Genomic DNA, 25938 nt, shown 5'->3' with positions numbered 1-25938 from the left:
CTCTTAGAAGTTCTGAGGCAGTAGATCTGGGAGAAGCCCCCCAGATGATTCTTACACAGGTGGTACCAGGCCCACACTCTGTTTTAAAGTGAGCCCTGTCCGCTCAGTTAGGACTTTCTGGGGGTAGGGCCAGGCTAACAGGTACCACATGATCCGTTTGAGGACTGGTAGTAGGGTTAGACTGATGAAAGATGACAAAATACACAAATCTTAGGTTTAGGTTTCTCGTTCTCTCTTTTTCTTTTCTTTCTACCGAAAAGCTACAGCCCTAAATGTTTCCTGACTGTTCAGGAACCACTTTAGTATTTTCAATTCTAACCTCTCTGGCAGCACCCCAATAACTCTTCTTACTTCCCTTTTACCCCCTTGATCAGAACTTACCTCTCCTAGGCACCATTCCCTTGGGGATCCGGTGCTGCTGTGGTTCCTATCCAATAATCCATCCTCATCTGATTATGGGCGATATCTCTCTCGGATCATGGAATCAAAATCACAGACTCTCACAGAAATGGGTGAAGGGGATCAAAAGGTACAAACTTCCAGTTAGAAAGAAAATAAGTGTTGGGGTTATAATGTACAGCAGGGTGACTCTAGTTAATAACACTGTATTGTGCATTTGCACGTTGCTAAGAGAGTAGATCTTCAGCGTTCTCGTCACAAGAAAAAAGAAAGTTACTGTGTATGATGATGAATGTTAACTAGGCTTATCGTAGTGATCATTTCGCAATGTACACACATATTGAACCATTGTGCTGTACACCTGAAACTAATGATCCATGGCAATTGTGTCTCAACTTAAAAAAAAGCCTTTTGAACCACCTCAAAATAAATCACAGACTCTCCGCTGGGAGGAGCTTGGAGACTCTCTGGTGGAGGTTCAGAAGAAGAGCTGAGGTTCAGAGAGGAGAAGGGATTTATTCAGGATCCTGCTGGTCTTTGCAGCAGAGTTGGGACTGGGCTCCAGTTCCTTTTCTTTCCAGACCAGTGACTTTTTCCTTTGCCCTAGTAAACACAGTTCATAATAAATATACAATCCATGGAGTTTCACAAATGAAAATTAAAGATTTGACTGAGGTGAAGGGAGAGTGGCCTGTCTGCAGGGCCAAGACTCGGGTGAGGCAAATCAGAAGGAGTGCTAAAAGCTCAGTGATCGAGATAAGCAATATTTTAGTGCAGTATTTTAAGAATCAAAATTCATGCAGAGATTCATGATTAACAAAACATAAAATTTGTAAATAAAGATAGGGTCAGTTTTACTGACTTTTTCCTTTTGCCTCAGGCTCCAGTTTTGCTGGGCATGGCACTGTTACAGTGCAGGGATAGAAATGGTAAGCAGATATGTTTGGATTTTAACAGGAATCAGTGTTGGTAAGCCAGTATTTCCCAGAACCTGTCCTTTTGAGTCAGGGTGGAGCCAGGCTGGCAAGGTGTTCTATTGTCTAAGTATGGAAGACAATGCATTTTTCTATCTCCTTTCCGAAAATTCCTACTGCCCTTAAGCCAGTTAAAGGTTTTGAGAAGATCTTCAGAAATTCCCAGATTTATTTGCCCACAAATATTCTTCAGCATAATCCAGAGAGGATACTTTGCAAAAACTTCCTTGATTCTCAGGATGGCTCCGTGTCAGGTTGGCAAGGTGGGAGGGGAGAGATTTGAGGGCCTGGGAGGACTCTGGATTCCCAGCCCCTGCCAGGTAAACAGCTACTTTTTCCATCTGTGTGGAGGGCGAGCCAGGTCAAGCCCAAGTTCCCTCAGGAAGTCAGGTGAAGGACACAGACTGGCTGACACAGGAATTGAAGATGGAGAACAAGAAAGGAAATACCCATGGCCGGGTTCAGTGTCTTTATGCTTTCCAAGATCCCACTCCTGGCTTTAGTGGCTCTCTTCTAAGGATCAGGGCAATAGATTGGTGCCAGCTTTGTTTTTGTTGATGAGAAGAGAGGGAGGGACAGGATAGAGCAAGGCCTGCTTCCTCTCCCTCTTTCTATGGGTCCCCTGGCTCCCTGGCCAGAGCTCTGGGGGCCTTACGTGCTCAGATACAGGTCTGTTTGACACACACCTTCCTAGATGTGTTAATGAGAAACAAGGGATGCCAGGCTTTCTTTCTAAAATCATGAGGTAATAGAAAGCACCCCAGACCTTTGCTGTGCCAAGTGTGTTCTGTGGACCAACCACATCAGCACCTCCTTGTTAGACAGTCAGAATCTTGGACGCAGCTCCAAACGCAGTAGATCCAAATTTTCATTTTAAGATGATCCCTGGGTGGCTTGCATGGCTGCTAAAGTTTGAGAAGAAGCTGCCTTTGAATGTCCGGAGGCCTCATTCAGTCCCTGCCTCCATCACTAACTCCCATCGTTATCCCTGACTTTGGGCAAGTTGCTCATCTTTTTTTCCGTTTTCAGTTCCTCATCTGCAGGTGCCACTGCCTTCCTCTCTAAAGATGGAGGAGCCAATGGAAACTGTCTTAAATCGGAATTAATAATGGAGCAGTAACGATTACTTGTTAATTCTTACCTAAGACCTTTATTCTTTAGCATGAATTTATAAGACCTTGGTTTTTAAGAACCCAAAACCATGCCTGTCTTTCTGTACATGCGTCATTTTGCATCCATTCATTGATTTATTCATCCATCTTTCCTTTTTTCCATCCCCACCCTTTTATCCATCCTTCGTACCATCTGCCCATCCATTTAAAAGCCACCCCGTCTACCTGTTCTTCGTTGTATCCTTTCATCCACCTAGCAGTCGGTTCAGTAATTGGCTGTGTCATACATGGTATCATGAACTTCTATGCCAAGAATGGTACTTTATCAACGCCCAGCTAGGGAACTTGAGAAGCAAGAATGCCAAGTGTAAAAGGGTACATTGTATACTGTCTCTTAAATCTATAAACCACTTTCATCCAAACTCCTGCGCTCCCTTATCAAGCTGGCCAGCACTGGTGGGAAATGCGTACGCTTAGCGGGGAAGAGAGGCTGTGAACAGGCAGGTTTCATGAATGTGTGCATTTGCCTAGGGATGAAGGTGTTGAAGTTCCCTGCGCCTTCCAGTTAAAAAGGGAAAATAAAGAAGAAAATTTAACCCTTCAGACCCAACAAAGCCTAGTATTAGCTGCCAGTCTGACCCATGTGTACTAGTCATATAAGTCCAGTGTACCAGACAGGCTCGTGATGAAGGGGACGAATTACACATAGTCACCTTTTAACTTGTCTTGAGTCCATGCTTGCCTCTCTTGGTGGCACTCTTTATAAATTTTTAATAGATGTGTAACAAACAGAAATGCGCATACATCATCGGTGGCAGCTCAGGGAATCGTCACACCCAGGGCACAACTTCCAGGATCAAGCCGTAGCCTGTGACCAATGCCGCAGCAACTCCCTTAGCATCCTCCCCCCGCCACCCCTCCCTCCTCTCCGAGGTAAGCACTGTCCTGACTTAACAGCAGCGTGGGTGAGTTTTTAATTTTCTATAAATGGAATCATACTATGTGTATCCTTTGGGTGTGGCATCTTTTCCTTGATGAGATCCATCCGTGCTGTTGCAAGTAGCAGTAATTCATATTTATACTGTAGAAAACTACCCATTAAGGAAAAGGATTTCTTTGACTTGCTGCTGCTGGTTCAAAGTTTGGATGTGTCGCTGGCTCTTTCCTTCTCTGTGCCCGTGTCCCTCCTCTGTCTAAGAACACTCCTGACATATTCCTTTTACTCACAGAAATAAAAGGCAAGAGGTCGGAGAAGAGTTCTGAAGTAGCTGCTCTGAGATCGTAGGCAAATCATTCCATCTCTCTGTTACCCACTTGAAAAATTGCATAACAATTCTTAGCAACTTGCTCTATGACAATATGCAGAAAAATGCTCTAAAAGTGACAAATACGGGGTGGATGACATTGAGAACATACCATCCGACTTCTCTGCACCAGCACTGTTCTAAGCACTTTTTGTGTTAGCACACTTAATACTCACCTTCACACTAATGAGGTGGATTCTACTATCATTCCCATTTTACAGCTCAGGGAACTGAGGCACAGAGCTGTCCAGGGTCTCTCCTGGGGAGGCACAGCTGTAAGGGAAAGAACTGGAGGGTGATGGCGAAAGCCAGCCCCCTCCCCTGCTGCCCTGTGCTCCTCGCAGGTGCTTTATCAGTGCTGCCTACAAGCACGGGCAGGATGGTCTCAAACCCTTGTTGACCTAGATGAAGCTCCCTCTGGCTCCTCTGCTCACCTTCCTGGCCTCACCCCTGCTGCTCTCCTCTTGCTCTCTGTGCTCCAGTCACACTGCACTTGTGTCACTTCTTAGAGCACCCGGAATTTTCTCTGGTACAAAATGTTCTCATTCCCTCTGCCTAGAATACTTCCTCCCCACCCTCTTGGTTTGACTGGCTCCTTCGCATCCTCTGTGTCTCAGCCTAATTAGCACCAACACAGGGTTCTTCGCCAACACTCTGTCTAGGGAGCACCAGCCTTTTACCGTAAGTCCCCTACACACGAACGAGTTCAGTTCTGAGGGCGCGTTCGTAAGTCGAGTCTGTCCATAAGTCCAACAAAGTGAGCCTCGGTACCCAACTAACACCGTGGGCCATATACCGCTGCTTTTACGCTTGCTTCTGGACATCCTGGGCTTAAAATAAAGATACTGTACTACTGTACTCTCTACAGTACTGTACAGTAAAGTACACAAAAGCACAACCACTTGTAGAGGATGCACGCACGTGACCACGTACGCCAGACACGTGAAGTAACTTACATGGTTGGACATGTGAGTGCATGTTTGCATCTTTGAAAGTTCGCAACTTGAAGGTTCGTACGGAGGGGGCTTACTGTATTCTCCATCTTAGCATCGTGTTTCTTCCCTGTCTCCTGATGACTGTGTAATAGCTGTAATGGTGTGAGTCAGTCATCTGTTCTCCCTGTACGGTGGAATGTCCTCGTGAGGCGCTGCCTGACGGGGCCTTGTTCACACTTGTACTCACAGTGCCTGGCAATGGCAGGGCTTCATCAAAAGCCCTTTTGAAGAGACCAAGTGGGTCTCTGGTCCCTGGCTGCCCGCTCCCTACCATGGGGGAGCCGTTTCACTTCTGTCCCATGGAATCAAGTGTTTCCTGAGCAAATACTCCAGTGTGGTCTGCTTGTTGACTTGGGCTAACGGGTCCTGGAAAGCAGCTCGGGGTCAGTGTGAGCGCAGAGCAGACGCCAGCAAATCATCTTCAGGCGGTTTGAATTTTTTGCGCGTCCTTTCAGTTAGCAATGGGCTTGGGGATAACACAGCCACAGTCCCCCAGGGAGCTGAGGCATAGTGAAAACTGACCCCACGTGTTTCCAAATATGCTGCTTCCTGGCTTCCTTCTTTGCTACCTTTCACACGTCCATCTGTTACTGGGGTAAGTTTATCAGGAAGTTAATGAGCAGGTCAGCAGGTGGACGGTAAGAGACCTCCAGTCCGAACCCCAGTGTTGATCCTGATCAGGCTCGTTCTTGTGGCTGTACCAGGTCTGTGAGGTCTGTCAGCGATGCCCCTTTAGTCCTGTGGTAATGCTTGTCACTTCCCAACCACGCCGGTTCAGAGGCACCTTCCTACCACAGTGCTGCTGAAGAAACAAAACCTCTGCCGTCGGGGAAACCAGAGTTAGTCATGGCCCTCTCTGGAACCAGCTGGGCTTCTGTTTGGGCCAGTCTCACGGTGTGTCAGGGATGGGGCAGTGGCCCTTCCCTGAAGGGGGCTGGCAGGCCGAGGTGGGGTTAAGGGGGTAGGCAGACGTGCCCGCTCCCACCTCCCCTCCAGCCTCCCCTCCCCCATAGCAGCTGGTGAAGGAAATTGTTTCACACATCTGGCACCACTCCCCCTGGTGCCACAGGAGCAGACGGCAGACGCGTGCCTGCGAGCACTTATGACCTGCTGGTCACTTGGGACGCGCTAGACAGGCTGGTGACCAGAGGAAGGAAGGAAGAAAGAAAGCTGCCTCAAGGGCTCGAGATCTCAGAAGCTTCAAATGGAGGAGGGAAGTAAGGCAGCAAAAGACTGAAGCCCAGGGAACTTCTGAAACCCACTGCGGGAAGGACAGGCTGCCAGGAGTGGGTTTGTTGAGAAAAGTTCAGAGAGAAAACAACTTTGCAGTTCCCCCGATTTGGGAGACTGGCCACACCCAGCCTAGGGGAACACATTCATCCTTCTCTAGAAAGAGGGTGCGTCTGCCCTGGCTAGTGCTAGGCTTAACCACTGTTGCCCTCGGAGGGTCAGGAACAAGTTCTCCTTTGTCTTCGATCAGCAGCTCCAGGATTGAAACTGTTAGAGCAGCGGTTCTCTGTCAGGCTGCCTTTGTTCCCCTGGCGATATTTGGCGTTGTCTGGAGACGGTTTGAGTTGTCACAAATGGGAGGGGGAGGGTGTTACTGGCTCCTAGTGGGGAGAGGCCAGGGATGTTACTAAACTTCCTACAATGCACAGGACAGCTTCCAGCACAAAGAATTATCCTGCCCAAGATGCAGATACTACCGAGGTTGAAATCCCTGGATTTAGTGTCTCTGAGGGTACGGGCTTTCCTGGTTTAGAAGCACCTGTAGTTGCAAAGAAGATTGCCCTTGAAGCTCTATCACAAGTCCGGCAGTGTTCCTCTAATGCTCAAGCGTGTGTGAATCACCAGAGGATCTTGTGCAAATGCAGATTCAGATTCTGCAAGTCTGGATCGGCTGCCGTTGCCCCTGGTCCACAGGTCACGCTTTGAAGAGCAAGGGATTTTGAGTTTGTTCATAATCTCTCCCCTTCCTTTCCTTCTCCCTCTCCCCTTCTCTCCATCCTCACTCCCTGAGCCTTCCCTGTTGTACTCTGTTCAAACCAGTGTGTGCCCTGTCACCAAGGAACATGTGGTGGTGGTTAAACTCCACTGCCTAGATGACAGGTTCTCTGCAGCTGTTGCCAATTTGAAGTTCAGGGTGTTGATGAAATCAGTCGACTTAGTTGGGAAAAAACGATCCCAAGGGACATGAGCAGACTACCCACATGCATTTAAGTCAGCTGGTACCCCAAAGATATTTTTTATGGTCTCAGTTAGCCTGGGTAGAGCCCTTGACTTTTGGTGATGCTCAGACTTGATACAGCTTCACGTTCACATTCACGTTCTAAACCAGAGGTTGAAACTGTTTCTAGAAAGTGCCAGATAGTAAATATTATACGCTTTGCAAGTCATGCAGTCTCTGTCACAGTGACTCGCTTCTCCCATTATAGCAAGGAAGCAGCCATAAACAGCATGCAGATAGATGGAGTTGTGTTCCAATAAAACTTTACTTACAAAAATAAGTACATAGCGAGCTGGATTCGGCCCATGGGCCATCGTTTGCAAACCCCTATTCTAAACAATTCCTTTTTCTTCATGTCTGTGCTTCAGAAAAAAAAAAAATATTGGGAAGACCTTACTAAATCATCAGTATGGGTTGTAAATGTATAGAGGGCAAAAAGTGAGTAGATATTCTTTCTTTTACTGAATTGCATCTTTCAAGTTGGCAGAAACACAGTTCTCTGCCTACGCCAGTTGTGGGTTTTTTTGTTTTGGTTTGGTTTTTTTGTTTGTTTTCGCAGGGGTGGAGTACGGCTAGAAAGGGCAATAAGTGAGGAACAGAAAGAGATGCCAGTACGTTTAAGTCTGCATTTTCTTCTCTCTGGCTTGAGCGAATACCTTCTGCTCTTAGAATAGAGGGAGGGAGCCCCGCAAAGATTGCCCTTCTCTTCCATCAGACCCAGAGCATTCTTTGAAGGTAGTGATTTTTCTCACTGTCACTGGCTTCTGTTGAGACCTCCTATTTGCAGGGAGGAGGCATTGCTTGGACAGAAACGCTGGAGTGTTGTTTAAAGCGCCCTGGCTGCATTTTCGGGTTGACAGTTTAACCACAGGGAACCACAGGCTAAATTCGATACTGACATCTCCTTGTTGGGGCACCTGAGGGAAACCCCCAGCCCCTGCGGCATGTGGACATTTCTGTCGCTCCTGGCCACGCCGACCCCAGGGATAAGGATAAATCAAGGCGTTGAACTCCACGGTCACCATCCAGCGCCTCTCACAAAGCCTGCTTTATTAGAAGAGGAGAAAACCCTCTCTGTCTATTAATAAGACGGAGTTCCACTGGAGAGGAAAGCGACCTGGCATCTGTGTCTCGTGCTGCCCGGTGGGATCTTCTGCCAGGCTCTCCAGAATGTGTTGGGGCCCTGAAGATGCCAGTGTTAAGTGCGGGGTCAGACGATGGGCTTCCGCCAGAGCTCTCTGGAGAACTTAGTGTGCAGTTTCCACCTCCCATACCACAGCTGTGCTCGTTCACACATACACACACACACACACACACACACACACACACACACACACACACGTTATGGCTTGGGCAGCGAGAAAAGTAAAGTTCATTCATTGCAGAAGAGCAGAGTGGCGTTGAAAACCCCATTGGTGGGACTATATTGGTTTGCAGTGTTTTGACACTGAGTGTCATGCGACACAGACAAGTGGAACAGAGAGTTGCATTTCCTCTGGGTAGAGAAGTCAGCCCCAGCTGCAGTTTAGAGGCACAAATTATTTTTATCATTATTTTAGTGGCTCATCTTCGGTGAACATCATGATGTGTCTGGTCCTGTGTGGCTCGTCTCGGGTTCGTTCCTTCATACAATCACGCCTTCAGCAAGTATTTGTTTGTCTTTACAGTTGGCTGTGTGTAAATTTCTTGGAGCATGCGCTCTTTCACTGGGGACTCCTAGGCCTTGCTTACTTTCTTCCCATGCATCGAATACCAGCTACTGAGATCGGGGCTAGCCAGCAGGAGCCAGCTCCTGCCCTCTTGGAGCTTATAGGCTCGCCAAGGAGATGGAGAGGAAATCAAAACTACCCAGATTTACGGTAGTTGTGATGAGGCTTCAAGACGTAAGGTGGGACTTCCCTGGCGCTCCAGTGGTTAAAACTCTGTGCTTCCACTGCAGGGGGCACAGGTTCAGTCCCTGGTCAGGGAACTAAGATCCTACATGCCGCGCAGCATGGCCAAAAAAATAAATGAAATAAAAACGAAAGGTATGTATTTTCTCACCCAATCATCACTAAAGCTTTTGAACTCAGGTACTGTTGTTAGGCCCATTTTACACACGCATCTCAAGAGGTTCCGAAGTCGCCCCAAGTCACCTTTCAGTTCTGCTCAGAGTGAGTTAGAGAGGGAAGGAGAGTTTCTCAGGGTGAGATGTGAGCTGGGATAGTATAGGTCCATCTTGGGGACATGGAAGCTGCTCATTTAAACAGATCTCCAGCAGTGTGATCAATAAGACAAAATATTTTTGCAGTTTGAGGGGCCAACTATAAACCACACGTTCCTCTAATATTGGAGAAGCCCCAGATGGTGGGCCGTGTAATGAACGGCCAGAGACAATGAGATTGATTCGTGTGACCGTGGGTTTTTTGGTTCCTGATGATTGGCATGCCACTCATCCAGATTACAATCGGGTAATCTTTTAAGTCCTGGCCTGCTCCAGGTCAGAGGGTGGTTGCGTTTTCCTAGCTGTGGGCAGCGTGAGGATTCATTTACCTTAACTCCCCCAGCAGGATGCCCAGCACTGCTAGTTCCAGTGTGGTAAACAGGGGGGGCAAGATCCCTGCTCCCAGAGGGCATCCATTTGGCTACCAACTTAAATTTAAGAAAATAAGTCAGAGTGGGGTCTTTAAACAAGGGTCAGGTGCTACAGAGTGACTGTTTGGGGGTGGGGGACAACTTTGCTCCTTGAGAAAGAACAATCAGGGCAGGCACCATGGAAGAGGTGGTATTTACATGAGGTCCTTAGTGATCCAAAGAAGGCAGCCACGCAAAGGGGAGAGTTTTCCATAAGGGGCTGATATGAGCTTGCTGGTGTGTGTAAGCGCGACTAAAGCAGAGTCAGCCAGGGAGGAGCATTTAGTCCACCATCTTGGAGAGACTTTGACATCTGCATAAGGTTTCTGGATTTGACCAGTAGTGAAATTAACCACAGAGCCGCTCTGTTTAGAGGCAGGCACACAATTATCGCTCATCTCTGGGCAACTGGCCATTTTGTGCATGGCCTGCGTGTAAGAAGCCCCTGAAGGGGACTCTGAGTTAATAAATGAGAACATACACATTTCTCCTGTCTGGAGTGAGCCGGTGGCCTTTCCAATCCTACCCGCACATCTCCCAGCTTACGTTTAAGTAAAACTGATAGTGGACTCTGAGCTTGAGCAACAGGGCTCTCTAGTTCTTGCCAGAGGACTTCTCTTTTGTGGGGATTGGAGATGCTGAAGGGTATCCTGAGATTTCCCAGGAGGCAGAAGTACAGTTCAATAGGGCATCATCACCTCCCAGCAGAGTGGAAGCTCTCCTTCCTCACGTTTACTTCCTCATTGAATATGAATGTATTCACACACAGGACATTCTCAGAAATGCATGACTTTGGGGCTTATAAAAGACGGGTTCAGGAAAACAGCATGTTTGGGAATGTATAGTATTTGCTAGATTATTTACCCCGACCCTAATTCCAAAAGCCCCGCAGAGATCATCGCTCCCACCCATGTAGCTTTTGTTTCTCTGTGTGATTTTTGAAGGATTTTTTTTCCTTCCTTACTAGAGTTTATCTGCCCAGGCTAGTCATTGATCATCTTGTGTTGCTATCCTCTCCGCTCCGCCTTCAGCTTGGGGAGGTTCTGGAAGTGATTAGCTGTTGTAAATCAGCTTTTATGATGTGTATGTCACAGATAAGCAGCTCGGAAAGCAGGAGTCAGAGAACTCCACTCCTCTTACCCTGCCAGTTATCCCAGTAATGAAATTTAAAAAAAAGAAGTGACTGGAAAGTATGATGTTGGGCAGAATAGTTTCTTTGTAGACATATCCAACGTTTAAATTGAGCTCTTTAACGAGAACACTGCATTATTTTTACACCGTTTTATTGAGTTATAACCTACATAAGGTAAAGCAAACAAATATTTAAACTGCACCTCAAGGCATTTTTACATGTGCATCCTTTTATAATCATCACCCAGCTCTAGGTAGAGAACATTTCCTGCGCCCTGGACATTTCCCTGTGCCCCTCCCACTCTTCTGACCTCTGTCACCACAGACAGCCTTAGCCTGTTCTTGAACTTCACGTAAATGGAATCGTACTGCCTGTACTCTTTTGTGTCTCTCAGCGTTTTCTATGAGATTCATCCATGCTGTCCATGTAGTTATTCATTCTCGTTGTGTAGTATTCCAGTATAGCATGGTTTCTCAACTGGGGTATTATTGACATTTGGGGCTGGATAATTCTTTGTTGTGGGGACTGTCCTGTGCATTATAGTGTGTTTAGCAGCATCTCTCTGGTCTCTACACACTAGACACTAGTAGCATCCCCTACCCCCAGTAATTTCCCCTGGAATTGAAAACCTTTGCATCACATAACTATACTACAATTTTTAAGAAACTTTTTATTTGGAAATAAATTCAAACTTATTGAAAAGTTGCAAAAATGGAAAAAACAATACCCATAAAGTATTTACCTAGATTCACCTATTGTTAACATTTTACCCGTTTGGTTTATCATTTGCCCTCTCTTGTGTACACACACACACACACACACACACACACACACACACGTGCGCGCAGTGTATTTCTGAACCATTTGAGAGCCAGTTGCATCCATCTTGGCCATTTACTACCATATACTTCCGTGTGTATTTCCCAAGAATAAGGATCTTCTCTGACATTATCCTAATTATCAGTTAACCACAGTATATTTAGCATAATACATTTATGAGTTAGCCCATGTCCCAATTTTTGCATTTGAGGAAAATTTATCCTTTGTAGCATTTATTTTCATTACAGTGCAGGTTCCAGTCCAGGATCAGGTATTGTATATAGTTGCTGTGGTTCCTTAATATCCTTTAGTCTAGAACATTCACTCAGTCTTTGTCTTTTATGATACTGAATTTCTTTTTAAAAATACAATCCCTTTTCTTCTTAGTAGAATATTCCTCATTTGGGGTTCGTCTGGTCTTTCCTCCTGAATCCATTCAGGGTATGTGTTTTTGACTGAAAGACTCCGTAGGTGGTAGTGTGTCCTGCTTAGGGAATCCCATCTGGAGGGACATGGTGTCAGTGGCACCTCGTCCGTGATGGAGGTGGTCAGAGTGTTGTCTGATTATTCCACTGTATAGTTACTAAATTTTCTCTTAGAGATAATAAGCGATATGTGGGGAACCACTTAACAACACCATGCAGATATCCTGCTCCCCAGTCAAATTTTACCCCCTAAATTTAGCATATTTCGTGTCTTGCATGAGCCAGTCTTTACCTACAGTGGTTACAAAACGATGATCTTCCAAATCCAGCACTCCTCCTGCACGCACACTCCAGCCTGTTACGTACAAGGGCCCACGCTTCTCCCCCATTTATTTGCTGGTATTTTTGTCTGTTATCAGTATGGAGTCATGAATTCTGGTTTGCTCAGTGGTTTATAAATCAGTACTGTCTGAATGCTCGAATCGCTCAGCTTTGGCTGGTGGGATCCCTTTGAAGTTGGGTCCTGTATTCTGAAAACGAACCCCCCTTCATTTTTGTTTTCTGTGTGTTTTTTTTTAATGGTTACCAGGGGCATTTATTTATTTATTTTTTTAACATCTTTTTGTTGTTGTTGTATTTTATTTTATTTATTTTTTTATACAGCAAATTCTGATTAGTCATCCATTTTATACACATCAGTGTATACATGTCAATCCCAATTGCCCAATTCATCACACCACCCCCACCACCACCCCCCTGCAGCTTTCCCCGCTTGGTGTCCATACGTTTGTTCTCTACATCTGTATCTCAATTTCTGCCCTGCAAACCGGTTCATCTGAACCATTTTTCTAGGTTCCACATATATGCATTAATATTCAATTTTTGTTAGTCTCTTTCTGACTTACTTCACGGTGTATGATAGTCTCTAGATCCATCCACGTCTCAAAAAATGACCCAATATCGTTCCTTTTTATGACTGAGTAATATTCCATTGTATATATGTACCACATCTTCTTTATCCATTTGTCTGTCGATGGGCATTTAGGTTGCTTCCATGACCTGGTTATGGTAAAGAGTGCTGCAGTGAACACGGGTGCATGTGTCTTTTTGAACTATGGTTTTCTCTGAGTATATGCCCAGTAGTGGGATTGCTGGATCATATGGTAATTCTATTTTTGGTTTTTTAAGGCACCTCCATACTGTTCTCCATGGTGTCTGTATCAATTTACATTCCCACCAACAGTGCAAGAGGGTTCCCTTTTCTCCACACCCTCTCCAGAATTTGTTGTTTGTAGATTTTCTGATGATGCCCATTCTAACTGGTGTGAGGTGAACCTCATTGTAGTTTTGATTTGCATTTCTCTAATAATTAGTGATGTTGAGCAGCTTTTCATGTGCTTCTTGGCCATCTGTATGTCTTCTTTGGAGAAATGTCTATTTAGGTCTTCTGCCCATTTTTGGATTGGGTTGTTTGTTTCTTTAATATTGAGCTGCATGAGCTGTTTGTATATTTTGGAGATTGGAGATTAATCCTTTGTCCGTTGATTCGTTTGCAAATATTTTCTCCCACTCTGAGGGTTGTCTTTTTGTCTTGTTTATGGTTTCCTTTGCTGAGCAAAAGCTTTGAAGTTTCATTAGGTCCCATTTGTTTATTTTTGCTTTCATTTCCATTACTCTAGGAGGTGGATCAAAAAAGATCTTGCCGTGATTTATGTCAAAAAGTGTTCTTCCGGGCTTCCCTGGTGGCACAGTGGTTGAGAGTCCGCCTGCCGATGTAGGGGATACGGGTTCGTGCCCCAGTCTGGGAGGATCCCATGTGCCACTCCGGCTGGGCCCGTGAGCCATGGCCGCTGAGCCTGCGCGTCCGGAGCCTGTGCTCCGCAGCGGGAGAGGCCACAACAGTGAGAGACCTGCGTACCGAGAGAAAAAAAAAAAGTGTTCTTCCTATGTTTTCCTCTAAGAGTTTTATAGTGTCTGGTCTTACATTTAGGTCTCGAGTCCATTTTGAGTTTATTTTTGTGTATGGTGTTAGGAAGTGTTCTAATTTCATTCTTTTACATGTAGCAGTCCAGTTTTCCCAGCACCACTTATTGAAGAGGCTGTCTTTTCTCCATTGTATATTCTTGCCTCCTTTGTCATAGATTAGTTGAGCATAGGTGCATGGGTTTATCTCTGGGCTTTCTATCTTGTTCCACTGATCCATGTTTCTGTTTTTGTGCCAGTACCATATTGTCTTGATTACTGTAGCTTTGTAGTATAGTCTGAAGTCAGGGAGTCTGATTCCTCCAGCTCCTTTTTTTTTCCTTCAAGACTACTTTGGCTATTCGGGGTCTTTTGTGTCTCTATACACATTTTAAGATTTTTTGTTCTAGTTCCGTAAAAAATGCCATTGGTAATTTGATAGGGATTGTGTTGAATCTGTAGATTGCTTTGGGTAGTAGAGTCATTTTCACAATATTGATTCTTCCAATCCAAGAACATGGTACATCTCTCCATCTGTTGGTATCATCTTTAATTTCTTTCATCAGTGTCTTAGAGTTTTCTTCATACAGATCTTTTGTCTTCCTAGGTAGGTTTATTCCTAGGTATTTTATTCTTTTTGTTGCAGTGCTAAATGGGAGTGTTTCCTTCATTTCTCTTTCAGATTTTTCATCATTTGTATATAGGAATGAAAGAGATTTCTGTGCATTAATTTTGTATCCTGCAACTTTACACAATTCATTGATTAGCTCTAGTAGTTTTCTGGTGGCATCTTCAGGGTTCTCTATGTATAGTATCATGTCAACTGCAAACAGTTTTACTTCTTCTTTTCCAATTCGTATTCCTTTTATTTATTTTTCTTCTCTGATTGCCGTGGCTAGGACTTCCAAAACTATGTTGAATAATAGTGGTGAGAGTGGGCATCCTTGTCTCATTCCTGATCTTAGAGCAAATGCTTTCAGTTTTTCACTATTGAGAATGATGTTTGCTGTGGGTTTGTCATATATGGCCTTTATTATGTTGAGGTAGGTTCCCTCTGTGCCCAGTTTCTGGAGAGTTTTTCTCATAAACGGGTGCTGAATTTTGTCGGAAGCTTTTTCTGCATCTATTGAGATGATCTTATGGGTTTCATTCTTCAGTTTGTTAATACAGTGTAGCACATTGATTGATTTGCATATATTGAAGAATCCTTGCATCCCTGGGATAAATCCCACTTGATCGTGGTGTATGATCCTTTTAATGTGTTGTTGGATTCTGTTTGCCAGTATTTTGTTGAGGATTTTTGCGTCTATATTCATCAGTGATATTGGTCTGTAAAAATTTTCTCTTTTTGTAGTATCTTTGTCTGGTTTTGGTATCAGGGTGATGGTGGCCTCATAGAATGAGTTTGGGAGTGCTCCTTCCTCCGCAGTTTTTAGAAGAGTTTGAGAAGGATGGATGTTAGCTCTTCTCTAAATGTTTGATAGAATTCACCTGTGAAGCCATCTGGTCCTGGACTTTTGTTTGTTGGAAGATTTTTAATCACAGTTTCAATTTCATTACTTGTGATTGGTCGGTTCATATCTTTCTCTTTCTTCCTGGTTCAGTCTTGGAAGGTTATACCTTTCTAGGAATTTGTTCATTTCTTCCAGGTTGTCCATTTTATTGGCATAGAGTCGTTTATAGTAGTCTCTTAGAATGCTTTGTATTTCTGCGGTGTCTGTTGTAACTTCTCCTTTTTCATTTCTAATTTTGTTGATTTGAGTCCTCTCCCTCTTTTTCTTGATGAGTCTGGCTAATGGTTTATCACTTTTGTTTATCTTGTCAAAGAACCAGCTTTTAGTTTTATTGATCTTTGCTATTGTTTTCTTTGTTTCTCTTTCATTTATTTCTGCTCTGATCTTTACGATTTCTTTCCTTCTGCTAACTTTGGGTTTTGTTTGTTCTTCTTTCTCTAGTTCCTTTAGGTGTAAGGTTAGATTGTTCATTTGAGATTTTTCTTATTTCTTGATGTAGGCTTCTATAGCTATAAACTTCCCTCTTAGAACTGCTTTTGCTGCATCCCATAGGTTTTGGATCGTCGTGTTTTCATTCTCATTTGACTCTAGGTATTTTTTGATTTCTTGGTTATTTAGTAACATATTGTTTAGCCTCCATGTGTTTGTGTTTTTTACATTTTTTCCCATGTAATTCATTTCTAATCTCATAACGTTGTGGTCAGAAAAGATGCTTGATATGATTTCAATTTTCTTAAATTTACTGAGGATTGATTTGTGACCCAAGATGTGATCTATCCTGGAGAATGTTCCGTGCGCACTTGAGAAGAAAGTGTAATCTGCTGTTTTTGGGTGGAATGTCCTATAAATATCAGTTAAATCTATCTGGTCTGTTGTGTCATTTAAAGCTTGTGTTACCTTATTTATTTTCATTTTGGATGATCTGTCCATTGGTGTAAGTGAGGTGTTAAAGTCCCCCACTATTATTGTGTTATTGTCGATTTCCTCTTTTATAGCTGTTAGCAGTTGCCTTATGTATTGAGGTGCTCCTACGTTGGGTGCATATATATTTATAATTGTTATATCTTTTTCTTGGATTGATCCCTTGATCATTATGTAGTGTCCTTCCTTGTCTCTTGTAACATTCTTATTTTAAAGTCTATTTTTTTCTGATATGAGTTATTGCTACTCCAGCTTTCTTTTGGTTTCCATTTTCATGGAATATCCTTTTCCATCCCCTCACTTTCAGTCTATATGTGTCCCTAGGTCTGAAGTGGGTCTCTTGTAGACAGCATATATATGGGTCTTGTTTTTGTATGCATTCAGCAAGCCTGTGTCTTTTGGTTGGAGCATTTAATCCATTCACATTTAAGGTAATTATCGATGTGTATGTTCCTTTGACCATTTTCTTGATGTTTTGGGTTTGTTTTTGTAGGTCCTTTTCTTCTCTTGTGTTTCCCACTTAGAGAAGTTCCTTTAGCATTTGTTGTAGAGGTGGTTTGGTGGTGCTGAATTCTCTCAGCTTTTGCTTGTCTGTAAAGCTTTTGATTTCTCCATCGAATCTGAGTGAGATCCTTGCTGGCTAGAGTAATCTTGGTTGTAGGTTCTTCCCTTTCATCACTTTAAGTATATCATGCCACTCCCTTCTGGCTTGTAGAGTTTCTGCTGAGAAATCAGCTGTTAACCCTGTGGGAGTTCCCTTGTATGTTATTTGTCGTTCTTCGCTTGCTGCTTTCAATAATTTTTCTTTGTCTTTAATTTTTGCCAGTTTGATTACTATGTGTCTTGGCATATTTGTCCTTGGGTTTATCCTGTATGGAACTCTCTGCGCTTCCTAGACTTGGGTGGCTATTTCCTTTCCCATGTTAGGGAAGTTTGTTTTTTTTTTCTTTTTTTGCGGTACGCAGCCCTCTCACTGTTGTGGCCTCTCCCACTGCGGAGCACAAGCTCCAGTCGTGCAGACTCAGTGTCCGTGGCTCTCGGGCCCAGCCGCTCGGCGGCATGTGGGATCTTCCTGGACTGGGGCACGAACCCGTGTCCCCTGCATCAGCAAGTGGACTCTCAACCACTGCACCACCAGGGAAGCCCAGGGAAGTTTTTGATTATAATATCTTCAAATTCTTTCTCTGGTCCTTTCTCTCTCTCTTCTCCTTCTGGGACCCTTATAATGCGAATGTTGTTGCATTTAATGTTGTCCCAGAGGTCTCTTAGGCTGTCTTCATTTCTTTTCATTCTTTTTTCTTTATTCTGTTCCGCAGCAGTGAATTTCACCATTTTGTCTTCCAGGTCACTTATCCGTTCTTCTGCCTCAGTTATTGTGCTATTGATTCCTTCTAGTGTATTTTTCATTTCAGTTATTGTATTGTTCATCTCTGTTTGTTCTTTTTTTTTAAACAATTTTTTTTGTTTTTTTGGTTTTTTTGCGGTACACGGGCCCCTCACCGTTGTGGCCTCTCCCGTTGCGGAGCACAGGCTCCGGACGCGCAGGCTCAGCGGCCATGGCTCACGGGCCCAGGCGCTCCGCAGCATGTGGGATCTTCCCAGACCGGGGCACGAACCCGCGTCCCCTGCATCAGCAGGCGGACTCTCAACCACTGTGCCACGAGGGAAGCCCCTGTTTGTTCTTTAATTCTTCTAGGTCTTTGTTAAACATTTCTTGCATCTTCTCGATCTTTGCCTCGATTCTTTTTCCAAGGTCCTGGATCATCTTCACTACCATTATCCTGAATTCTTTTTCTGGAAGTTTGCCTATCTGCACTTCATTTAGTTGTTTTTCTGGGGTTTTATCTTGTTCCTTCATCTGGTACATAGACCTCTGCCTTTTCATCTTGTCTATCTTTCTGTGAATGTGGTTTTTGTTCCACAGGCTGCTGGATTGTAGTTCTTCTTGCTTCTGCTGTCTGCCCTCTGGTGGATGAGGCTATCCAAGAGGCAAGTTTCCTGATGGGAGGCACTGGTGGTTGGTAGAGCTGGCTGTTGCTCTGGTGGGCAGAGCTCAGTAAAACTTTAATCCGTTTGACTGCTGATGGGTGGGGCTGGGTGCCCTCCCTGTTGGTTGCTTGGCCTGAGGCAACCCAACACTGGAGCCTACCTGGGCTCTTTGGTGGGGCTAATGGCGGACTCTGGGAGGGCTTATGCCGAGGAGTAATTCCTAGAACTTTTGCTGCCCGTGTTCTTGTCCCCACCGTGAGCCACAGTCAGCCTCTGCCTCTGCAGGAGACCCTCCAACACTAGCAGGTAGGTCTGGTTCAGTCTCCCCTGGGTCCCGATGCGCACACTACTTTGTGTATGCCCTCCAAGAGTGGAGTCTCTGTTTTCCCCGGTCCTGTCGAAGTCCTGCAATCAAATCCCACTAGCCTTCAAAGTCTGATTCTCTAGGAATTCCTCCTCCCGTTGCCAGACCCCCAGGTTGGGAAGCCTGACGTGGGGCTCAGAACCTTCACTCCAGTGGGTGCACTTCTGTGGTGTAAGTGTTCTCCAGTCTGTGAGTCACCCTCCCAGCAGTTATAGGATTTTATTTTACTGTGATTGCGCCCCTCCTACCATCTCATTGTGGCTTCTCCTTTGTCTTCGCACGTGGGGTATCTCTTTTGGTGAGTTCCAGTGTCTTCCTGTCGATGATTGTCCAGCTGCTAGCTGTGATTCTGGTGTTCTCGCAAGCCTCCCTTCGTTTTTTATTTTTAACACTTCCTCACTTTTTGGCATAACAAGGTGTTCCAGGCTCATCTTTTACCTTCCCTCCTCCTATCCTGGAATTAGCCATTTCTCCAAAAAGTCCTGCCTGATTCCTTTTAATGGGAATGCTAGAAAATACCACAACTTATTTATCCTTCCTCCTGTTAATTGACGTTTGAATTGTTTTTAGTTCTGGACTGTTATAAAGAAAGCTTCTCTGAATACCGTTTTACATTTTTTGGATCCATAAACTGTTTTCGGTTGGGTATATAACCAAGAGTGGCAATGGAAAGTCACAGAAAAGAACAACAAGGACTATTGTATAGCACAGGGAATTATATTCAATATCTTGTAGTGACCTATACTGGAAAATAATCTGAAAAAGAAAATTTATATATATATTTATATATATGTGGAAAGAATTTATATACAATGTGTATATATAGAAAGAATTTATATCTGTATATATATATATATATATATATATATATAAACTGAATCACTTTGCTGCACACCTGAATCATTGTAAATCAACTGTATTACAATTTTAAAAATAACATACATATGTACATACATAAATAAATAAAAAGAAGGACACAGGATCTCCACTCTGGCTATATACCCAACAGAAATGAGTACATTAAGTCCACCAAAAAAGTGAACACAGGTATTCAAAGCAACTTTGTTCATAATTCATGTATGTATATATACACACACATAGATATATATACACATACACACACATATATATGTATATTTAGCTTTAGTGGGTATTGCCAAGTAGTGTTTCAAAGTGCTCATAACAGTTTTGTGAGGGGAGCCAAAGTTGTTGGCCCCGTTAGGTGGGGTAATCGGTGGCAGGGGTTCTAATGGGCCAGTGCAATCCAAAGACATGTTGTCTGTGACCAGAAATGGCAAAGCTGCTCATCTTTTCCATCGATAATGAGTGGGAAATGCTGAGATTTTGCTACCTGGTCCATTCTTAAACTGCTGTTCTAGCGAGTGCTGCTTTAAGATGGGCAGAATGGAAGTTTCTGAAGTCAAGAATCTCCTGCTCCCTTCAACATGGTTTTCATCTCAGTGATGGCAGTGACAGCATGTAGGGAATGCAGGATCATTGCTAGGGGCTCCTGCTGTTAGAGAGCATTTGGGTCACTGCTTTGTTTTAAAAAGTGTCTCCCCAGGAGAAGGAGGAATGCCCCCCGGAGTCCCACTCACATCTTCTGACTGCTAGGGGCCCATTTGGAACCCTGAAACAGTCATTTACTAAACACCCTGAGAGAGTAAATATCCCTCTGTCTACACCCAGGGAGCCACTTAGTTTTCGAGACATCTGGGATAGAGGCCCAGGGACAGCAGGCAGAGCAGGAAATTGCTGGAGGTAAACACGGAAGTGAACTGGTCCAGTATTATGGGACTAGACTCTAGGCTCAGTGTTGCTAGGAACTGCTTGGGCGTGGCCCGGCCTCTATAGCTTAAAGGTTCTTTGTCCAGAATATCTCTCCTGTGGAGCTTATAGTCATCATTAGAACCAGCGAGGTGATTGAGCACTTTTTAAAGTGAATTTCTGAACAGAAGAAACATCACTTATAAGATACATGATGGGCTCTTAAGTAATTTTGATGAACCTTTGGAGGAATTCATGACTATTAAAAAAACATCTCGTGGATGCATTTTAACCAGGTGTCCCCTCTAAGTGGACACTGGCCCGCTATGGAATGGGGAGAGCCCTCCTGCATACTTTCTGAGCGAGCCTGTGTGCAGTGTGCAACTGTGCAACCGTATGCAGCGACCCTGGATAGATAACGGTTCAGATGACCCACAGCGACGGGACTCCCATGGCTGCACGTTTGTATTAACCTCTGTGAACCTTTCCTCTCTCTCCCCCAGGCCTCTCCGCAGATGGTGGTGCCAAGCGCCAGGAGCACCTCTCCCGGTTTTCCATGCCCGATCTCAGCAAAGACTCTGGGATGAACGTGTCCGAGAAGCTGAGCAACATGGGCACGCTGAACTCGTCCATGCAGTTCCGCAGCGCCGAGTCCGTTCGCAGCCTGCTCTCCGCCCAGCAGTACCAGGAGATGGAGGGAAACCTCCACCCTCTCGGCAACCCCATCAGGTACAGAGACCTGCAGGCCCACGGAAGGATGCATCAGAGCTTTGATTTCGATGGGGGGATGGCGGGCAGCAAGCTGCCGGGGCCGGAGGGTGTGAGGATCCAGCCCATGAGCGAGCGCACGCGGCGGAGAGCCACTTCCCGCGAAGACAACCGCCGCTTCCGACCTCACCGCTCCCGGCGATCCCGACGCTCTCGCTCAGACAACGCCCTCCACCTGGCCAGCGAGCGCGAGGCCATCTCTCAGTTAAAAGAAAGGCCCCCCCTGAGAGCCAGGGAGGATTATGATCAGTTCATGCGCCAGCGGAGCTTCCAGGAGAGCCTGGGCCAGGGGTCCCGGAGGGACCTGTACGGCCGGTGCCCCCGGACTGTATCGGACCTGGCTCTGCAGAATGCCTTTGGGGAGCGATGGGGACCCTACTTCACTGAGTACGATTGGTGTTCCACCTGCTCTTCGTCCTCGGAGTCTGACAACGAGGGCTATTTCCTAGGAGAACCCATCCCCCAGCCCGCCCACCTGCGATACGTCACGAGTGATGAGTTACTGCACAAATACAGCTCGTACGGCCTCCCCAAGTCTTCCACGCTAGGTGGCAGGGGACAGTTGCACAGCAGGAAAAGACAAAAGAGCAAAAACTGTATCATTTCTTAATCCGATGGGGGTCAGGGGATAGGGGAAGATGGGAGGTAAGAATGTAAATTCAGAAACTTGCACTGTTTTAAATTTTAAAGCTCTTTGCTTTGGTGGTTCCAGGGAGAGATGAGAAGAGCTCTCTGTTGATGGCGGCAAGGTCACCGACTGACTCGATAGGTAGTCACAGTTCTTGGCATGTTGAATATTATTTGCACATTTCACTTTGGAAACGCTATAGACTCTACGGAGACCAGGATTGGTCACCTCCTTCCCGTCCGTCTGTGTTGAGCTGCCACTGGCAAGATGGCAAAATTGTTTCCCGCTCGCTTATATATTATAGCCTCTCTGGTTCTCTCCCTTTTAGGACCCTTTTTCCAGTACGTAATTTGTTTATTAGCCAGGACCCAAGACTAAGTTATTTACATGTCCATTGTAAATGCGATGTAAATGAGAGTTCTGATAAAATATTTTTGTATTTTGTAATATCAAAGGAATTTCTATATCGTAGGACTCAGTGGAGCCTTGCATGCACGTCCAGCATTGTCTTTGAGTAGTACTCCAAGGTGGTCCAGGACCACTTTTTTTTTTTTCTTTTCTTTTTTCTATACAAATTTGTTACATGTCAGTGAGACCTTTTTCAAAGGAGTTTATTCAATTTGGCTTTTTGTGGCTGAAAAACAAAAATTACCTATTACACCCAAAGCATTTGATGCTCCATCTATCTTGAGGAGCCATCCTTAAGTCCGCTCCCAGCCTCAGTAGAATCTCTTCTCTACAAAGTGATAGTAACTTTTTTTTTTATTTATAATTGCCGGCGTAACTTTTGCCAATTAGAAAAACCAACCAGTGTCAGTCAGGTTCCGTGAGAAGCGCCATCCCTGCTGGGAACACTGAAGTTGCTTACCACTGAGCTATCCCTTGGGGAACATAAAGTGTCTGTGAGTGGTGCGGTTTGTGTGATGTCAGCATGACATTGTTTTGAATGTGGCATTATTTCCTGGTGCTCGTTTCCTGGATCGTATTATCCGCTTTCCTTTACCAAGGCAGACAGCTGCCTTAGCCTGACAACCGGTTGTCCTCAGCGCAAATGAACTTCAGCTTTGGGAATTTCGGTCCAGAAAGGTTCCGAGGGACTCTGGGAGTGATGGTGTGTTCTAGGTCGTAGGTCATACGTGGAGAAGGAACAGGTCAAGGGTAGAGACTGAAGGGGAATATGAAGGAAGGTCAGAGCAAAGAAGAACTTCTGGAAATGAAGTAGAGGAGACTTGACAACCACCTCGAATAGCCCCCAGTGCTTGTGGGGAAAAAAAAAAAACCCAGTTTAATGCGCTCCGTAACCAGAGTATCTGGGTTACCCAGAAAGATTGAGCTGCTCAGGAGATTTCCGTGTTATGGTTTTGAAAAACAGATGTTGCTGAAAGGGGGGTTTCCATTTTGAACTTTGGGGACCGTCAGTCAGATAGAAGATGGGCTCAAAAGTGAGTTTGCTTAAAGAAGACATTAACGGTTGTGTTGTTTATAGTAAAATAAAACCTCCTACCTTGCTTCAGTTAAAAGTGAAGCGCTTGCTTTTACTTCCATTCTCCTCGTCCCCTTCGTGGATTGTAGCAGTTGAAATAATCCATCGGAGGACCCACCTTTAGTGAGGTGTACTGTCGATGTAGTACACAGTGTATCTCAGTGGCCATCTGCCATGGTGAGGCGAGCGTGGTCTCTCTTCAGTATAGTAGTTAATATTTTCTAGTACTTTTTTATGGGGAGAATGTGAAAAGTGGCTTTTTAGACACCATCCCAAATGGGTCTGGGGGAAGGAAGGCTGTAAAGGATGTGGAAGTGGCACTCCATTCAGGATGTATTAAAATAATTTGCTTTTCAGGTATTAATAAGACATTTGTCATTGTCACTGATGTTTTGAAAAAGCAATGCAAATGTTGGTTGTGGCTGTTTTCCGCATGCTTTCTTCATATCTAAATGCTTCATTAATTACCCAAGCCTCTGGAGAATTAACTCTATTACGTTTGTATAGTGAGTTTGTAAACTGCTTGGCAAACTGATTAAGAAATAATGTACACCGCCACGCTACCAGCGTGGCAGGTTTCTGGTAGAAATGGGGCGAGTCCAATTTGGAGTTCTAAGTTGCTGGATGGATGAGAATAGAAAGGCATTTTGGAAAAAGAAGAGAGAGAAAAAAGTAGATCATTTAACTTAGTAAATAACTGAAAATAATGTCTGTCCTCTGTGGCCTGGAATCCAAGGAAAGAAATTCTCCCAGTGAACGTTGCTTTCTCTTTCCTTTTTAGAGTACCTCTTACATTTCCCAGATGAGGCTTTAACCACCGTCAGCAGAAAGAAGAAGGTGGCCTAGAAACTGACACCTAATTAGTGCCCCGAGGGAGAGAGGAATAAGCAATTTCAGATCTAGCTGCCCAGGGAGCATCCATCGGCTGAACTGGTCAGAGCTGGAGGCGTGTTGAGATGCAAGCCTCAGGGTCAGACGGTCTATAAGCAAGATCACCTCCATCTAGTCCATCACTGCCAGTGTCTCCTTCCCACCCCACATGCAGCCAGGCACCTTATGGAGAATGCCGATGGAGGACAGGTAAATCCTCACAGTGAGGACGGAACCTGCAAGTATATGCCTTAGAGGGAGCAGGACATCATCGTATCGGGAGTTCCTCCCCTTAGTGATAACTTACACCTAACATCCCAGAATCCCATTCCCCAAAGTTCAATGCATTCGTTTCCGAGGCGGGATCTGAGGGTCCTGGCCTGATCATCGCCGGGAGCTCTTCTTGGTCAAGCGTCATCTGTGGGTGAGGCTCGCACTCACCTCTTCTTAGATCATCATTTCATCTTTAATAGGCTGTTTTTAGAAGAGTACCACAGTTTATTTTCTTTGCTAATGCCTTGGGTTTTGTTTTGTTTTGTTTGCCTACCTCTTCTCATATTGATCTTCTTATCTTTTGGATAAAACCCCACTTTAGCGTTCATTTCATTTCCTGTCGCTGCTCAATTCAGGGACAACAGAACTGGCCCATTCCCAAGCAGAAGTCAGTGACAGTTTCCTGAATGGCCCTGCCAGTGCATATCACCCTTGATGTTATGAACAAGTTTGTTAGCAGGCTGGTGGCATTCAGGTACTCTTCCATCTGTCATAGAATTCTGGGATTTCTACCAAGTGTGACGGTAAATGAGGTCAGGGAAACCAGAACCATACTTCCCGTTTTGCAGGTGTTCGGGGGGGGGAATTTTTTAGTGTTGGTTGTTTGACCCCCTCTTTTCATATTCACCTTCTGTTCTCTAGTCCTTCCTTTCCACCCTCAGCCAGCCCCGTGAACAGGCAATTTTGCGTTTCTCATATGTGACCTGAGGACAGCTCTTTCTCATCCTCTTTTCCCATTCTGTAGGATGTTTCTTCAATACACCAAGATTATATTTCTCTCTCCTGCAGTAGCTCTCTGCTTCTTGGGTACCACCAGCCATTGCTGAGTTCAGGTGGGGCCAGTAATACCACATATGTAGCCTGTGCTCTGCCATCCCTGCAACCTGGGCAGATATAACCAAGGTACCACTGTATACTTTCCCAGAGAGCACGGCTGCAGCCTCAGAAATCTTTTCAACACTCCAACCATCCAGGACTAGTTGATCAGAACTGATTTTATTTGTCTGATGACAAATCTTATTTGTGAACTGATTCTTATTTGTCTTTCTACCTTGGGCTCTTTTGCCATTGGCCCAAAACAGTACACCAGCCATTTAGGAAGCATCATCCCTAAATAATTGTGAGACTCCAGTTTCTATGCCCCCGTTTTGGAGATGCTAAAGGAGGCTGACTTCTTTAGGCTAAATAAAGACAACTCTCTTTGGCCTCCTTTTCCATTCTCGTGTTCTTGGTCCTATCACAGAGGTCAGATAAGAGTTCCTCCTATTCTTTGTCTAATCCCACCTTCTAACAAGAAAGAACACAAAAATTTAAATTCCAAGGAGAAGTGCTCTTTGCTGTTTCTCTCTAACAGAAACCAGATGCTAATGCATAAGAAGGAGAATCTATGACAAAGGAA

At 44.8% G+C, this 25938-nt stretch overlaps 1 protein-coding gene across 1 annotated transcript in view; it reads left to right on the top strand.

Moving 5' to 3' along the window:
- Window positions 1-21924, top strand: part of PRICKLE2 (prickle planar cell polarity protein 2) — a 337241-nt gene extending 315317 nt beyond the window's left edge. The window contains 1 exon segment of the mRNA XM_082664750.1: window positions 21021-21924. Within this exon segment, the coding sequence (XP_082520876.1) occupies window positions 21021-21895 (875 nt within the window). The 3' untranslated portion in view covers window positions 21896-21924.
- The last annotated feature ends 4014 nt before the right edge of the window (window positions 21925-25938 follow it).

Source organism: Grampus griseus (genome assembly GCF_964374135.1).
Source record: "Grampus griseus genome assembly, chromosome: 10".
NCBI lineage: Eukaryota > Metazoa > Chordata > Mammalia > Artiodactyla > Delphinidae > Grampus > Grampus griseus.
This window is presented reverse-complemented; position numbering and strand designations above follow the sequence as displayed.